The sequence below is a fragment of the Mycteria americana genome, chromosome Z, assembly GCF_035582795.1.
Source record: "Mycteria americana isolate JAX WOST 10 ecotype Jacksonville Zoo and Gardens chromosome Z, USCA_MyAme_1.0, whole genome shotgun sequence".
Lineage (NCBI taxonomy): Eukaryota > Metazoa > Chordata > Aves > Ciconiiformes > Ciconiidae > Mycteria > Mycteria americana.
In genome coordinates this window covers 28070916-28089149 of record NC_134396.1, presented here as the reverse complement: position 1 = coordinate 28089149, position 18234 = coordinate 28070916, and the positions used below count along the sequence as shown (strand labels likewise).

Here is an 18234-nt window from a genome sequence, read left to right as displayed (position 1 = left end):
GGCTTTGAGGTGTAGAATGTTTGGTGCTTATTTGATAAGACAGTAGAGTAACTTCTTAAATACAGTAGTAAGGTCATACTGGCATCCTGCTGGTGCTATCAAAACAGTGTTCACTGCTACCTTTTCCTCTCCCTTTTTAAGACTGGGGAGCACTTAATACTGTAGGACCAAAAATATATCTGGAATTGAATGAGAAGGCTGAGTAATTTCCAGCTCAGTGCTGGAGCATCTATATTTTTGATGCAGTGTATAGTAGATATTTTGTACACCTGAAAATGACTAACAAATGCTTATTTATTTTTTCAGGTTATTACTTCTGCTCATTGTTTTGTATAGCTTCATTACTAAGAGCCTCAGTAGCCGATCCAGGAAAGCTACCTGAAAACCCCAAAATACCAGTTACAGGTATATTAAGTTGTTTCTATATAATTGAATAAAAGTTATTTTAATGTCCTCAAAATAATTAGGAATCAATTTGATTTTGTGAGATTTGATGGAAACCATGAGCTGTCTCTGCTGAAGTCTATATTGTTAATGAAATTAAAATTGGTATGTCACTGGTTTTATCTTGTAAATTTCTAGCACTTCCTCTTGTGTAGACTCAATACTTCTTTTTCAAAACTTGTATTCCATCAGAAGCTTAGTTATGTAGGAACTTCTGCTAGGAAATTTTTCCATGGGAAGAGTTTTTTTCATTCTAGGCTTTCAAATGTATTGCATATAGTTCTAACTTGATAATATTTAATAAAAAGTGTTTAGAGATGGTTAGTCATTATAATTCTACAGCTTTTTTCTAAGTACATTTATAAGATGTTGAAAGTGGTGGTAGAAGGTACTCTTACTCTGGCTTTTACTTGTACATTTTTTACACCTTTTTTTCAGTGACTTATGTTTGTACGGGCTGTTAACCAAACAAATGTGATGCTAATTACGTTGTGTTGCTATAGAGTAGCAACATAACATGTGAGAATTCCCTTCTGTCCTTGTGAATTTATCCCACAATTCCTGTATGATATCCGATGCTCCAGAAATTGGAGGAAATCTGAAACCTTAATAATTCTCCACAGAGAAAGCCAGTACTTTTATGAACTGTTGGATGCTATTAAGGTGCTTGTCAATGCATAGAGCTTTTACATAGCAGTTTAGAGTGAAGTAGGGCTGTTAAACAGCATGAGCTTTGTCATATTAACAGAAAATAGTTTTTGAATGTGGAAAATATATCAAATGCAGAGAGGGGTGAATATTTCAGTCTTGTCTTGCAGTGTGGTGGATGCCAGCAGTAACGTTTTGTTCTCTCTTCCTGATGTTAGTGAGAGTGTAGGATGATGTGTTTGGAAACATGGTTTGTTTAGCCTCAGCACTGATGTTACAACGTGCACAAACTAGGCAGCAGATAGTAGGAAGGGATGTATCTCCCTGGGATTCAGACATGAAACAGTGATTGCAGAAAATTGCATGTCAGTGTTCTTTCTGCTCCTGGTAACTGAGCCTTTGATCCAGTAAAACGAAAGGTGGCTCAGGCTTGGGTTCTGCAGTCAAAAGTTCTAGCTGCGGGAGAAACTACATTGGTTCTGCAATGTGAGCTGGAGAATGGAGTAACTCAGTACAGTTACAGACAATTGCATTTATGACTGAGTGTTCATTTACATGCAAAATATCAGGACCAGTACAAATTTGCTTTGTGCACAAATGTTTCTTTCTCTTTTAAGGGATCCCTTTGAATAGTTCTCCAACCTCTTCATACTCCATTCATTTCATACAGCAATGATCCTTTATAGATACTTCTGAAGATGGAACACTTAGACTTGACTGTGACATTGATATTATGATTTGGTGTGTGCTATATTGAGGGTTTTGTACTTTTTAAAGTAGCACTTCAGTTCTCTGGTATTCTCTAGGTTGACATGAAGATACATTTTTGCATGGTATAAATTGTATTCAAAAATTATGTTGGGTTGTTTCTGAACTCTGCTGGTAGCTACCCTATTATCATAGAGTCATAGAATCATTAAGGTTGGAAAAGACCTCTAAGATCATCTAGTCCAACCATCAACCCAACACCTCCATGCCTACTAAAACCATGTCCCAAAGTGCCACGTCTACACATTTTTTGAACTCCTCCAGGGATGGTGACTCCACCACCTCTCTGGGCAGCCTGTTCCAATGCTCGACCACCCTTTCAGTAAAGAAATTTTTCCTAATATCCAATCTAAACCTCTCCCAATGCAACTTGAGGCCATTTCCTCTCGTCCTATCGCTAGTTACTTGGGAGAAGAGACCGACCCCCACCTCTCTACAACCTCCTTTCAGGTAGTTGTAGAGAGCAATAAGGTCTCCCCTCAGCCTCCTTTTTTGCAGGCTAAACAACCCCAGTTCCCTCAGCCGCTCCTCATAAGACTTCTGCTCTAGACCCTTCACCAGCTTTGTTTGCCCTTCTCTGGACACGCTCCAGCACCTCAATGTCTCTCTTGTAGTGGGGGGCCCAAAACTGAACACCGTATTCGAGGTGTGGCCTCACCAGTGCCGAGTACAGGGGCACAATCACTTCCGTGTTGGGGAGTGACACCTTTGTGACACTGGATTTATGGGAACAGATTGTAAATCAGTTTCTATCTGGCATTTTTACTAGTTTAATGATCTCAGATGTTGGGCTTCTTTACTTCCAGTGTCCAAATGTTATTTTGCAGCAAGAAAGACAAGATTAGAGCTGCCTGCAGGTGGCTCAGAAGTGCTAAATTTAACTTTATTTTGTTTACATAGGGACCGTGCTTTACCGTATAAAATTTCAGAATGCCCTACTGTAAAAACTGAGCTTTTTTTTCCCCCCTGGGATTTAAGAAATATCTCTGCATCAAAAAATTTCTCTTTAGGTAGAAACAACCAGTCAAAGTATTTAAGATTCTCAGTCATGCACCTATTTTCCTTAAATACAGAAAATATATGCTTTGGTGAATGGAAGTATTACAGTGTTGGTGTGATTTGTTTCCCATGTGAAGATGAACTTTCTGAATGTATGATTTGAATTCTCATTTTCAAAGGCTTCATCTGATTTGGGTGGTGCAATTTGAGATAAATAATAGCTAAGCTGAGCAATAGTAGCTCCTGGTAGTTTCAGCTACTCAGTATCTCTGGAGATCAGCTTAAAGAATCTCACACTGGGCATCCAAAAATAGTGTATATTTTTAAATATAAGCCTCTCCTCTATCTGTTCTTTGGTTGCCTTATGTGTAAAATTGCATGTTGTAAGATGCATGTCTTAAAATGCTTTGAGATGGAAGATGCTCCTGAAGTGTTTATTGTGTATTTTATTTTAGTTAGCTAGCTTGACAAATTCGAGTATCAGTATTTCTTCAGGAGGTTTTGGAATGGCAGGGAGATTATGATGTTTCTGTCTGGCAGATATGTTTTTTCACAGTAGACGTGTAAGAAAATAATTGAATTATGGTCTTCCTTGTTTGAGTGACAGCTTTTTTGCTGTAATAATTACTCCCTAGAAATATATAGGAGGAGAGAGGATTTTGGAGAAGAAAACTGGCACAGAGTGGCAGTAATATATTCCAGTTTAATTGAGGTGACAGTGGGAAAAAAGTTTTCTGTATGCTGCTTATCCTTCTCAGATGATAATAAGAACATTTTTCTCTTTGAATCACTAGCATATAGATTTATCATGAGCATGCTGTACTGAGTTTAAATCTCTCTAAGGTGTCTTTACATTTCCACCTAGAACGAGAATATTGGGAATTATGTAACAAATGCAATATGATGAGACCAAAGCGTTCACACCATTGCAGTCGTTGTGGACATTGTGTGAGGAGGATGGATCACCACTGTCCATGGTAAGACCAGGACATTTGTTCTAACAATCTACTGTTGTTTTAGTGAATCATTTCAAAGTTCATGGTCTTGACTATTGCTCATTTGCCATACTTCTTTCCCAGTAGTGCTTAATCATTTAGGCATTTAGAGCAGGGAAAGAACAGCTTTGAGATTTTCTTATGTCTACAAGTAAAACTGACAGTAAGAACTGTTGCAGTGTAACATTTTATCATTGTCAAATTGTTATATGCAATATAGTTTCGGAAAATTCACATATTTTGTTTAAGGAATTGGAATTTTTACTCCTAAAACTGATCTCAACATAATTAATTTGCACATTACAGATTTATTTCATTTGTTGCAATTTAGTTTCTGATATTGGAAAAAAATTTTTTTTGTAGGAAATTGAACAATATTTATTTTCCTTGGATTGGAATAAAAGATTACAATTTTAGCATAAGAAGGGATGCTCTTTATAATAATAAAAATAGATCATGGTTTCATGCAGTTTTTGGGTTTTAATTTACTGAATGGCTGTGCTGAGTAGAAAATGTTATTGAGTCATACCATGCCCCACTTGTTGTAGCCTCTCTGATTTTGTAGTCAAATTGCTTATATTAGTGTTCTCTGAGTAGTTTCAGTCAAAATGAACTAATCTGGCTGAAATTCTCTATTTAAACTGATTGTTTGTAGCTTTAAATCAAGATAAAAATTTCTGTCAGTATGTTTCTGTCAGAGGTATCGTTTCCAGCAAGACGGCAATGATGAACTGCAGAGGACAGAATTGACTTCAGGATCCTCCTATGTTGATTTAGCCATTTTTCAAACTATCCTTTTTGTCAATCACTACTTCAGAAAATAGTACCAGTATAGTGCTTTTGTCATTATGGCTTGGCTTGGTACTGATATCTGTGCCAATGCTTGTATGAAATTGCACTCCGACCACATTTTTTACATCAATGTAACTTCTGTGAAGCAGACTAGAGCTAGATTTCAAAGGTTTTGAATCTAGTACCTATTATTTCTAGAATCCGTGTGACTCCTTTACTCCTTTATGTTGGAGTATGCAGAAGGAGTTTCTGAATAGAGATACCTGTTCTGTCTTCTGTGTCTTAGGCACCTTCCTAAGTCATGCTTATTTGTTATTGGCGTGCCCTGTGATCACATTTATTTCAAACCATTCATTTGCATTTCCAGTTTTTGGACTCTGCATAGTTCACAACCAGTGAAATGTGTGGAGTACCAGAAGATAATACATATTACTGTGAAATTCTGCAGACTTTTAAAACTTGCAGACTTTTGTTACTTGAGTATTATTAAAATTGTAGGAGTATCTTTGCTATATGAAGATATGGAGAAATGTGTCTCCTGTTCTAAGCAGTGATCTCAGTAATGCAACCTACACTTTAAGTGTAGTGTAAGGAAACCAGTCTTTACAGTAACTGCCATCTCTAACAAACAGAACATCACTTTGATTAAGAATGGAGTGATTAGTAGTTCTTATGTTTGCTCCATAAATAATAATAACTTCTCTTATTCACAATATCATAACTGCACTGTTAAAGTCTTTATATTTCTGTCTTTATATATACACTTTGCTTCTCTGCAGGATTAATAATTGTGTTGGTGAAGACAATCATTGGCTGTTTTTACAGCTGTGTTTCTACACTCAGATCCTTAGTTCTTATACACTGATACTGGATTTCTGCCATTACTACTACTTTTTGCCTCTGAAAAAAGAAAACTGGGTAAGAATCTGTTTTCTCTATGAAGTGAATAAATAGCTAGTACTATAATGTAATTTATTTTGGTATCTAGTTATTACACGTTTCTGCTGGCTCAATTGCTGACAGTGAAGAGAGTTCATCTAGATAGATGTATGTTATCAAGTGAGCAAACTGATTTATGGTAAGTAACAAAATATCATTCTAAAAGGGTATATGATAGCTGTGTGTTAAAAACACAACACTGGTTTTCTCAGAAATCTAGGAAAGGAGGACAGAACCAGTTAGGTTCCTTTAGAAGTGATTAGTGAATACTGGGAAGAAGCAAGATAACTACTTTAGGTGTATTAAAATTTCTTTTTACTTTCTCCACAGTAAATTTATGCAGAGTATATATCTATCCTAACTCCCTATTCAAAAATGCTGATATTGCCAGAAAAATGAGAAAAAACATAACAATCATCCTGAAAGGAGAAAAATGTACATTGGTTTTGAAGCAATGTTTTGTGTTGCTTTGAAAAGGTCATGTGGGTTAAGGGAGAATTAAGTTTGGTTTGTTTTACTTGGACTCTGTGCCATTACCATGTTTCAACGTCTTGTCATCAGCAAAACAGAGTTGAACACACAAACAGAGAAAATGGTCTTATGGATTGGAATAGAGTAAAAAATTATGGAATTTCTTCCATTATGGAATTGAAGTTGTAAAGTCTCTGTGTCTGGTGCTCATTTATGTCTATTATCTAAAATGTTGAGACTATACAAGAGGTTTGCTTGAAAGTTGCTGAATGCTTGAAAGTGCTAGAACAGCAAAGCTGATACTCTTTCTTTTGAAGAAAATGTTATGAGATCTTGCTCATAAAGGAACATAGAAACTTCTACCCAAAATCTGAAATGGACTTTGTATTTGTACAAGCACACTAGAGAGAAAAACCTAGAAAACAAGTTTAAAACATATTCAAAATTAGATAACATTCCAGATGTCCTACGTGAAGAGACTAAGACCATCCCAGAAATTGATAGTGTACTCTAAATTTTGTTGAGATTTTTTCCAAGTACTGAAGTGCTGCAGATTTTTTTATTCCATGTTGATGTGACACCACAGCATACTCTCGGCTGGTGATACCACACCATCTTTCAGGGCTGCTGGAGGCTGGCCTTTGGTTATGGGTTAGGCAAGTCCCATTTTTCTATTTTGTTGAACAACTTTGTTGTATTGTTTTGTATCCTAAATGGTATAAAATAAGAATATTAAACATCCTGAAAAATTCTACTTCTGGAATAGAATGGGGCATAGCCTTCCAAGCTTCTTATTTGCTCCCATATCAGTCTGCAGTGGATGTGATGTTCCCAAGAAAGCTTATGTGAAGATGATGTGTCAAAGGAGAACTGAAAATGCAGGGAGACTGTACTCCTTGGGTCATCCAGAACTGATAAAAGTGTTATATTCAGGTTGATAGATACCAACTTCTTATATGGAATGTACCAAAGTTGAAGATTTTTGCAAATCTCTCTTAAAATAACATCTGTTCTAAAGGAATTTCATTTTTTAATTTTTTCATTTGTATGAATATTTCCATTTAAATGGTTTAAGGGACTCTAGAAATATGGAAAATAGAAGAATTTGCTGTTTGTTTGGAGCATCTTTTCATAGACACTGCCTATAAACTGAGACAGACCTGTAAAATATATCTTAAAATGGGGAACTCACATTTTTCATTTTGTTTCCAGTTTGTGGCAGATGGGCTTTTCATTCACCTTGTTTTTCAGGCACTGTGAGATTTGAGGGAGCTATTTTGATTTGTTGTAGCTGCATTCAAGTTAAAAGGGATATGAAATTGCAGTATTAGTATTAATTTCTGTATTAGTGAGGAAATCTGTCATCTAAGTAAAACTTCTTATGGATATGTTACGTTTTGGGTTTTTGGAAAGTTAATGTTTTTGAAAGGTAACTAAATGTAAACGCCTTTGCTTCTAGTTCCAGTAGCTTTGTAAACTTTTTAATTTAGAAACTAAATTAACCTACTACATTTCTGGACAGAGTAATCTTATACTTTCTGTATTCTGAAGGCTTCCCATGCACAAGGTTTGCGGGTTTTAAGCACAAAGGCTTCTCAATGATACTGATCTGAACACTGGGTTGGGTATTGCAGTGCTTCTAGAAGGAGTGTTATTTTCCAAAGATAAAATCTCTGTATGAAATTGGTGGTGCTTCTCTAATAGTGTAATTTCATGGTAGAATATTTCCTTTTTATTGTGAGAGTCCCCTGAATGCTCTAACTTTATGCAATTACACTGTGTTTAGATAATGAACTCAAGTTCTGTTTGTTAGCCTTGCTTTTTAAAAGCAAGATGAAAGAGAACCAAATTATTTGCTTGGATGTGGTCTGTGCAAGAGACAAAAAGGGAAATCATGTTTACTTCAGACAGTTTACAACCTCTAAAGAGGTAGTAATAAATAGTTATTAATAATAACTGTTCAAAAAATGAATACATCTAAAACTTTGTTCTTGATTGTTTCACTGTGTTAATTTCAAGTCTTTTGGAGAGCCTACTTTTAATATCTACTCTTTAGAAGATGTGACAGATAGGACACAGAATACATATGCAATGATTATTTTAACCCAGTTTAATGTAGTTGCCAGAAGAGTGGATCAGGTTCCCATGTTTGGTTGCCTAAATTTACACAGAGTCATGGAAAAAACAGAATACTTTGTTCTATTTAGTTTTGTTTTGTTTTGTTTTTGCAGTGGGTTTTTTGGCTTTATTGATTTTCTATGTGGACACTTCAAATGACCCTCTGCCTTTTCAAAAACTGGATCTGTGTTGTAGTATATAACATTCTGTGCCCCAGAGAGATAAGTATGTTTACACCGTATAGAAAAACTTAGTAGATGCAGCAGGTCTGGTCTGTTCAGACCTTTGTTAAGTCTAGTATTCCACTGAATAGTATTTAGCTTTCTCAGTTTTTCAGCTGCAGGACTGGCGAGCACACACTGAAGTACAGAAAATTAAGAATAATTTATTTGGTATAGTCAATATATCTGCCTGGAAGATGACATCAGAGCCCCATTAAGCTGATTTTTTTGAAGTGTTGCTAAGGGCATGATGCCATATAACTTTGTGCCGCAGAATAATTTGTCAGAATTATGTAATTTTGACGTCAAATGAACAGGACCAAGTGAGAAGATTTGCTTACTATTAGTTAGGTTTTTAGGCAAGCATCCTGCAAGTTTCTTTTAGTCGTTGTATATCAATTAAAGCTGAAGTAGCACAGCATTCCTTCTACCTTTCATGGAAGTGCTATTCTTTGTCGAAATTTTGGCTGTAACCAAGAGCTTACATCTTCTGAATTGACAGAGGCTAGTGTTTAGCACAGATTCAAAAAACTGGGCAATTTTTTCTAAACAGCCATCTGGAATAGCTTACTTCCTGCTCATTAAAAATACTTGTGAATTTTTTGGCGGTGTGCCTTCATCTTAATTTTTATTCTTTGGATATAAAAAGTACTTAGCACAGAAGCTGTAGAGTTAAAACTGCTTTTAATGCTCTTGTGAAATAATAATTTTATCACAGTACTGATTAATGCATTAACAAAATATGCTCACTGTATGCATTTTAGTATTTCATTCTGAATGAAAACTTGTGGTTTTATTTTTAAAGGGTTAAGTAAGAAAAACCCAAACACTTTTAATTAAGTGTGCTAAGGTGAGAGTAACAGCTTGAAAGCTAATGGAGGAAGCCATTTCAATAGAGATGCAGTCTTTCAGGTCTTAATAGCAGAGAAGTGCTTCATAGTATTCTTGGCTCTTGTGATTGATACACTGTCAGAAAGATGGATTGTGGTTATTGCTTCTGTTTGTCCAGCAGGAGGAGTACAGTTACTGCTAGAAATGAAAGAAATGGTAATGAAATTGTCTATGTGAGATCCTAGTGGAAGAAAAATACGTAATTCCAATAAAACAGCATATGAGTTCCTGTGCTAGCTTTGCTGATTTTCAGATGCTAAGACTGGAACGTTCTTAATTTTGCATTTTCATTAAAAACATCAAGGTCAGGAAGTCTGTATATTTCAGGAAGTATTCAATCTTGTGGATAGTGAGATGAGAAGAATAAATACTAGTCTTTTCATGACTACATAGCTGCTCTCTACATGGCTGTGCTAGCACACATTCTAGACACAGCTGGTCAGGTAGAAGCAAAAATAAATGCTTTAGCGGTATATTTTACCTGATTGATAGAAGGCTTTTAATCTTTTCAGCAAAACTTCTTTTGCTGATACATTCTGTTTGCTAAAATTTTTGCTAGAATTACTGTCATAGCAAAAACCACTGACATATAACAACCTAAACCCCTTTGCTCTGGTTTAGTTTTATTTTGTTCCTGGTTCCGCAGTTATCCATTGTATATTATGAAAATATTGTTACTGAACTAATTTTTAAAGTGTTATAAGCTCTCTTGGTAGAGGGGGGAGGAAACATCATGGAGGAAGCATTGTGGCAATATCAGCCTGCTCTGCCTGGGACTCAGCTTTCCCAATTCCAAATAAAAAGTGTTGGGAAATATTCATTAGACTTTGTGAGGAGCTTATTTACAGTAATATTTATTTCAATGTTATGTATTAACTAATATTAATTAAAATCTGGAAATGTGTATCATCCAAAGTCCGTTTATATTGTAAAGAGAATCTAAAGGAAACCTTTTCTCTTAGGGTCATGAAATGACCTACGGGATGTGAGAGTTTTTAAAAAACTGAAAATACATTAAAATTTTCCTTCTCAGTGTTCTGCAAAACCAGCCTAACCTTGCTCTCCTCCTGTATAATTATAAGGACAGTATATGAATATGGAATTAAGTTTAGAAAGTAAACACATGGTCTGTAGAGAAAAGATAGGAATGACTGAGAGGGTAACTTTTTGTTAAAACTTAATGTATTGATACTGTCATTTTTATGCAAAGATTGTATGGCCTTTTCTTAAAATCAGTTTTAGTCTGAAATTATTTCAGAATTATCACTTTAGATTGAACTCTGTGTAGACAATCGTTTTTGGAATTGGAGTGCTATTTCCATTTTCACTTTAAACCAAATCAGTCATGAATCAGACCGGAAAATTACTCATTTAGTAGACCTGAAATAGTCCGGAATCAAAAAGTGAACATAAACGTCAGTTATTACTACTAATAAATATCGCTACAAAAGGGCTTATTAGAATGCAGCTTGTGTTCTGTGAATTAATTTTCTTTTTTTTTTCCTTAACATGAATGAATTTTCTCCCTTGTACCTCTCCTTCCTCTTTCTTCCTGCAAAACCTGCAGTCTGTATTTTTTGTTTTGCCTTTTTGAATCCGACAGCCTGGCTTTGTTCTGTATTCTGCACTGTTTTAATGATAGCCAAGTTGATAGCCTGACTTCATCACCAGACTGGGACAGACATCCCGGGCCTTTGCAACTGAGAATAGGCAAGCAGATTAGCATGTGTTGCATGAGGTATCCCTTCCCCAAGAGCAAGATGAAGTATCTTAATATATTTTGTTAGTATATTAATTTCAGAGTATATCGTATTTCAGTAAAGAATCAAGACTGAAGAAATTATCTTACATTGTAAATGAAAATTTATGAAAGTTGTTTTTCACTTTGTCTCTTCTGGAGCAGATATAATAGTCTTGTGTTGGTCCTGCTGAAAGCTCTGTCCTCTGTACAGAGTGTGCTGTTTTTAAAGGAATACTGTAAACCCTTGAAAATAATAACCCAATACTGCAAATGGCAGGGGCCTGTTAAATGTTTTCGTGCTTTTTTTGTTGTTGTTGTTAGGGTAAAAAGAAAGTTGAATTTGGAAGCAGTGGTCATACCATTGATTATGATCTTGAGCTGGACCCATCATTGTTTTTGACCTCTCTCCTGTATGATAGCATAAAGCTATAATAGCTGTTTTCCTAGTCAATGGTAGCATTCATCCATTAACAGTTGATGCTCACAAATGAAGACAGGGCATGTGTTCTGCCATGGGGTTGAGAAGTCTTGTGTGAATCTGTCACAGAGACTGGCTTTCTTTGGAATGTTTTTGTATTGCCTGTTAAGATAAAGATGCCAGATCTCATGGTTTGTAATCCATTCCTCAACATAATCCTACAGACCTACACCTTGTTTCTCATTTTGTGACAAGTTTCTATTGTACATATTTCTGTCCATTTTTATAAGTAGCCAAGAATCCTTGCAGTTTGACTGGATGGGTAGAAGTAGTGGCTAAAGAGAACTTAAAAACCTTTAGAACAGGCAATAGCCTGAAGGGAGGGCACATCTCAGCTGTGTAGGAAATGCTAAGTAGAAAGACAACGGCAGCAACCCATGTGAACTGAAGTTTTGACAGAGCAGTTAGGCTGTGATGTTGACAAAAAGGAGAGGGAAAAGGGGCTACCTGAAGGGCAGCTCTCACATTGTTAAAACTGTGCATTTAACATCTGTGCCAAGGCCACATATGTCAGCCTGGCCCAATGTGGAAAAAAGCTGCTATGGTACAAAACCCTGCTGTGCCATGAGAGAGAGTTTGTGCATTGGTGATGTTAGCTTACGTGTGCTTATGCTTTGTGACTCAGTCTGTGTAATTCTTTCTCTTACCACAGATAGTGTGATTTTGGAGGTTGGGGTGGGCAGGCTGTCTCAGTACTCACACTGCACTGAGATTGGTGAGTCCTAAATGGTGTTTGAACAAGAGGATCTGTTCAAAATACATTGAAAGAGATATTGATTAATTATTGACTAGTCTTGGGTGTTGATTTATTATAGTTTTGACTGGTTTTCTTAGCTGGAAAAAATGTTTTTGTCAGTTCTGAGAAGGAATAATAAAAACAAATTGGGTTCAGCTTTTATGTAAAGCAGCAACATCCTAAATGTATTATTATTATTATTATTATTATTATTATTATTATTATTATTATTATTATTATTATTACTGTCATTTAAAAGGATTTTTTTTAATGGTCTTTTTTTCTGTTTTCATGGAGTCACATGTTTCTGTTTCAATGCAGAATTGTGAAAGTAGCTCTGTTATTAAAGTCTGATTACCAAAATACTCTATTCCTGCATATACTTTGGTTTTCTATAGAAAAGTGCTGTTCTGTCTGTACAGATTGCTAGATGAGGACCCAGTATTGATTTCCGAGTCATCATTGCCTCAGAGACTTTGATTCCCTGAGGGCTGTGTAATGGCTGGAAAAAACATTGGTGATGTCACCTCTTCTCTCTAGTAATTCAGCAACCCCCAGTCTTTTGCAGTAGATGCTTTCATCTTTTAGGGAGGAAGGAAGGAAGGAAAGACACAGTAGTATTCCTTGGTCTTCACTTCAGTATGAAAGGTCTTTCCTTTTCTGTACCTCTGTAGTTTTAACGTGAGTTAGAAGGGCCACATGCAAAATGAAACGTGTCCTCTTTACACTAGGATTTTCTGTTGTCATGTGTTGGGTGATGTCTTTTTCCTGCTGAAGATGATGCTCAAGAGAAGGAACTCTTCTAATTAGAGTGTTGGGGGGATGCTAAGAGCTGTGTTATAAACTTTTTTCTAATGGGAGAGTGTGACGCTAGATCCAGAATGTGACTTCACTGTTGGCACTCTTCTCTTACATTTCACTGTTTTCTGTCAAGTTCAGTTTGAATACATTAAAACATTTCTGATATAATAAAACAACATACCTATGGAGATATGAAGAGAAAATATTTGACAGTTAGTAGAACTTGTGTCTTACCTTGCTTTTCTTTAAAGCTTTGGTGGGCTGGTGGAAAGGGGAATAAAGGTTAGTATGAATGCTTTTATTTTGAGTTAATTTAACTTTGAATTAACTCATTAACTGAGTAAGAGAAGTTTAAAAAAAAAAAGGAAATAAAGCATATATTTTCTACAGCAGCAAGAAAGGCCAATACTAATAAGATCTGGCTTACCAGTTCAGAAAAGACTGGTGGGGTTTGCTTTTTGTTTTATCTGGTTAACTAGTGATTTCTACTTGTTCATTAAATATTGACTTTCTTCACAGCTTTAGTAGCCAATATAAACTTTTTTCCTGGGTTTATGTTTTGAAACTTTGTAAATAATTTAAATCTAAAATCAAACTTTTTAACTAAATATAATTTGCTTTAACTATTATCTGTTTAATTAAAACCTAGTATTCCTGAATCTAAGAATTCCTCTTCCTTAAGTCCTACTGGTTGAATGTAAAGAAGGAGAGTTCAAAAGCAGTGTTTTGGGTTTCTTTTATTCAGTTCACTTTTATGTTCTGGTTGCAATTTACAGTTTACTTGAAAAGTTTTAATAGTTTCCTGCTGTGATCTGGCTTTTCTAAGTGGAAAAACAGATGTGTACATTCAAAAGACAGCCTTGAGAACATAATCGTAACTAATAAATAAGAGAATGGGTGTGTTAACTCATTATCAAAGGGTAAGATGGGGTGTGAACTTGCAGTACATCTACAGTAACTGCCATGTACAAATGTTTTCCTGTGATAAAAATAAGGTGTTTTATCCTTTGAAAAAGATCTGTAAAACTCTTACACTTTTTGTATTTTCTGCTGGGTGAGAGCAGGCTTTCCAGAGCAGCTGGTACAGTAAATTCATATTCTCCATGACCATGAGGCCACTTGGTTGTGTATCCATATCCAAAGTTACAATAATCTGCTTAAGGCCACAATTTAAAAGATGAAGATAAACTTATGTTGGATAATAGGCAGCATTACAGTGAGACCAATCCAATACAGATACTTGGATTTTGTAGGTACCATCTTCAAGAATCAAGCTAGGAGTGCTGTTATTTTTATTACAAAAGAGGGGATGTTAAAATGAAATTTGCTGTGGCTGGGAGCTGAGATGTAGGAGTCTTATAAATCAGACTGTTTAACAGAATGGTTTTCTTACATTTTGGAGCTTGTGTGTAGCAATCTGGCACAGTTTGAGATGGAAGATTCAGGAATAACCCATTTGAGCTCAATCTATTCCCAAACCTTAAATACCTAAATGAGATTTTTTAACAGTCTGGCAAACAACCCCAACTGTTTACATGTATAAATAAACGATTATTGGTTTATAATTTTAGCACATAAATGTATCAATGGTTTGCAATGTAGCTTAAAAATCCATTATTTGCCTTTAGCTGTAAGTCTTTGGGAACAGCTCTTATCTAGTTATTTCCACTCGGTTCAAAGACTTAATTTAATTTGTGAGTGCTAAAGTCTCCCTCTTCTTTCTGTCTTATTCTAGGATGTTTTTGTATTTAGACATGAACTTGCTCTCCTAAGAATATCTGCCTTCATGGGTCTAATAATATTAGGTGGAATAAGTGGACTCTTTTACACTCAGCTAATGGGTATTTTCACTGTAAGTATCTTATTTTAGAAGTATATACTAGTTTTATTTTCAATAAAATTAATAAAAGCAGAAAATTGGATTTCATTTAAGGGATGAATAGAGAAACACTTGCACTATGACGCACATATTTGGTATGTGCTCTGTTAAGACTCTTGTCTCCAAGGAAGTCTTAAGAAGCCTTCTAACAAACAAGTGTCTAATAATTCACCTATCAAGGCAATTTCCTGATTTGTATTAGTAAAATAAAACCATACATTACCCTGGAATTGTGCAGTGTACAAGGTACGTATTTGGGGGTTTTTATTTTTGTTTTTATTTTAAACTGTTATGTGCCCTGGTCTCATTATACTTTGTGACAGTGAGGCCCACTGATAAATCATACATTCCGAGAATACAGACTTTTTGTTAAGTATTTTAATAAATATGCTTACGTTCATATCTCTTCAGTTGCTAAACTGTGGAATGGAATCATGTACAATTTGCAGTCCAAACGCATATTCTGTATTTAAAGGTACAGAAAAAAAATCCTCTGCATGGAAAAATTCTCCAGTTAAATGAATTTGGTAATGTAATAAATATCTACAAGAAACAAGCTTTTGTTGCTGTAACATCCTGTCTGTACATTAGAAGTTAATCACTGTCAGTGAATACTTTAAAGTTATCTTGAGAATCCATAGAAGTCTTTGAAGTACTGCAGTGTTGAACAGAGAGGCTACATTAGTTGGATCTGTACATGTCTGAAAGGGTGTATGATCTGGCCTGCAAAACTTCTTTTTTAAAGACAATAATGTACAAGATGACAGCATCTTTGTGACTACAACTGATTGAGATCTGCCTGAGATTTCATTTTGGGATTATGAGGGTTTACACAATATTAACCTTCGTAGGTGCATAACGGAAAACCTCCTAACTGTACTATGTAATTTCTTTGTATGGAATAAAGGACAAAAACTACTGTATAGTTTTTCCTTCTGTTAGATGAAACAATAATATTGCTTATTGTTTTTATTGTATTACCTTTGCATAAGTTCACTGCCTTCTGTTCTTTGTTTGACTGTAGCTATGCTGTGTATTATTTTTGCCATCCTCCAGCTGCTCTACCAGACTGCTTTCTGCACTTTTTGTCAATACCCAGATTTTATTACCCAATACCCAGGACTACAGATTTTACCTTTGTGCCCCTTTACTGTGTGCCTGATTTCTGTTCCAGGGTCTTGCTGACAGGTTCTCACCTCCCCGTTTAAATGCTGGCACACAACCTTTGTGTCTGCGTTTAAATGCTGGCACACAACCTTTGTGTCTGCGTCTTCTAGAGTTGGGATTTTTTTTCTAATCTGATACTATGCCTTGCTAGGTATCTAGCTGAAGTGGTGCAGACATCTGCATTCTACTCACCCTCACTCCCAGTAGTGGGAGAGACAGAAACTCAGGGAGCCTTAGAGTTCAGATGCTGAAATATGGATGTCTTTTTAGTCTCTGTTAAATGGACATATGAGAAAGAACAAAAAGCCATGTGATCGGTGCTACACTAAACCACAGAAATGATACCAAAGAAAACAAGGAACAAAACCTAAGTCTACCATTCTGTTCTGTGTGCTGCCGGAAGCTGGACTAAATTTTGGCAGTGGCCATCAGCATCCATTCAGATACTATTAGTATACATGAAATAAAAACTCTCAGACTGAACCTGATTCTGTCAGATACGCCTGAAACTTGGGACATTTCTGTTCTGACACAGGATATCAACTCTGCTGCCTCTACAACAGGCATGAATTCCTAGTATGTTCTTTCACTGTTCTGAGCCTTAATGCTGTCAGGCTGCTACCACCACTGCAAACTCTTATAAAGTGCTGTAAAGCCCCTTTATTATGTCAGTTGTATGATATACTGTGGAGTACATCCCATTGCACTTACTGAGCTGGCCGCTACCCTGGAGCAGATGTGGGCTAATAGCATTTTCAAGTCCAACCTCCTTTTGTGTGTGCTCAAATCATAATTCTGTGGATTGCTGAGCTGCGGTGTGCCTGGATGCTCTCTTCTTCCTCTTTGCGAAACTTTGTGAAACAAACACACCAGAGTAAATGCGGATATGGATGAACTATGAGAGGCAGATGTTGGGAAGTACAGATCTTCTGCATTAGGGCCTCTCACTGCGCACTCCCTGTAGCAGAGGGGCTACTGTGCTTGCCTCGTATGAACAAGTTTTTAGGTTTGGGATTGTTGGGTTGGGATTGCTGGAGAAGTAGAAATCCATTAGGGGATCTCCAAACTCTAACTCATTCACACCATGTGGATGCTGTTGCACTGACTCGTTGAAGAACATAGGTCATCTTGTCCATCCCCTGCTCAAAGCATTTCCATACCAGCAGCACAATCATCATCTTCCTTTTCATTCCTTTCTTCATGAATATAGAATTAGCAAGAATAAACAATACAGTCATTTTGAGGAAATCTGCTTGGGAACAACTACTCAGACTTCAAATGAACAAAGCCAAGTCTGTTTGGTGAGGTTGTGCTTAGTCTGCAAGTTGTGTCAGAAAATCTTTCTGTACAAATGGTTTTTGATTGTCAGCATTGTAGTGTGGAGATTGCTTCCTCCATAAGCACTTACTAGCAGCTTTGGCTAGCCAATGCAGAAGGCAGAGGAGAGGGCAGCAGGTGAGTGAGCAGTTTCTCTGCAGGATCCATGGAGACACACCTATGATGCCTAGAATAGGGAAACAAAGAAACTGGGTATACCCACTCGCTGAATGCACAGCGTGGAAGACGTTCAAGTCATTTAGAAGCAATAAACCGTGATCACTAAGAGACAACGATGTTCCTACTGTGTACTGTGCTGGAGTTACTGTAGCATCTGGCCTTCCTGTATAAACTAACCAAATTGTGCCTGAAATGAGCTCTATTTAAAATAATGAATTAATGATGAAATTAAGCTTAACTTATTATAAGGTACAGATCAAAATCTATTTAACAGCAGAACACAATCATTGAAGTGTAATAGTGCAGACTTGAGGTTAATTTAAAAGAAACTCAAACACTTCAAGGCATAGATATGCACAGTTAAAGCATTCATGTTATATTAATTGCTCCATGGCTATTCTTGAGAGCATTAACTTCAGTGATTGCTGAAACTGCCCAAAGATGTGTGCAAGAGAAGTGGACAAGAGCATGGGCCTTCTGAAAAAGGTGAAGCAGAGCAGCTCTTACTTGTGCTTGTACAGGAAGACAGATAATAAACAATTTCCTGGTTCATGTTCCATGCCTGTGTTTGCAGTTTAACATCAAGCCAAGACTAGGTCCACAGCTCCTGGATAAAAGTTATTTTTAAATAATAGAGACAATCAGCATT

The 18234-nt window shown here is 36.2% G+C and overlaps 1 protein-coding gene across 5 annotated transcripts in view; it reads left to right on the top strand.

The window, feature by feature from the left end:
* Nucleotides 1-18234, top strand: part of ZDHHC21 (zDHHC palmitoyltransferase 21) — a 40204-nt gene that overhangs the window by 7782 nt on the left and 14188 nt on the right. For 3 of the 5 annotated variants that reach the window (XR_012779004.1, XM_075527116.1, XM_075527117.1), the window contains 4 exons: nucleotides 307-405; nucleotides 3725-3836; nucleotides 5426-5564; nucleotides 14778-14894. Coding sequence is in view for 4 of the 5 variants with exons in the window: in XM_075527116.1 (XP_075383231.1) it covers nucleotides 307-405; nucleotides 3725-3836; nucleotides 5426-5564; nucleotides 14778-14894 (467 nt within the window). In the remaining variant the exon portion in view is untranslated. Of the gene's footprint in view, nucleotides 1-306; nucleotides 406-3724; nucleotides 3837-5425; nucleotides 5565-14777; nucleotides 14895-16095; nucleotides 16145-16177; nucleotides 17287-18234 lie in introns of those variants that run through there. The other 2 variants (XM_075527118.1, XM_075527119.1) reach the window with 2 other exon arrangements.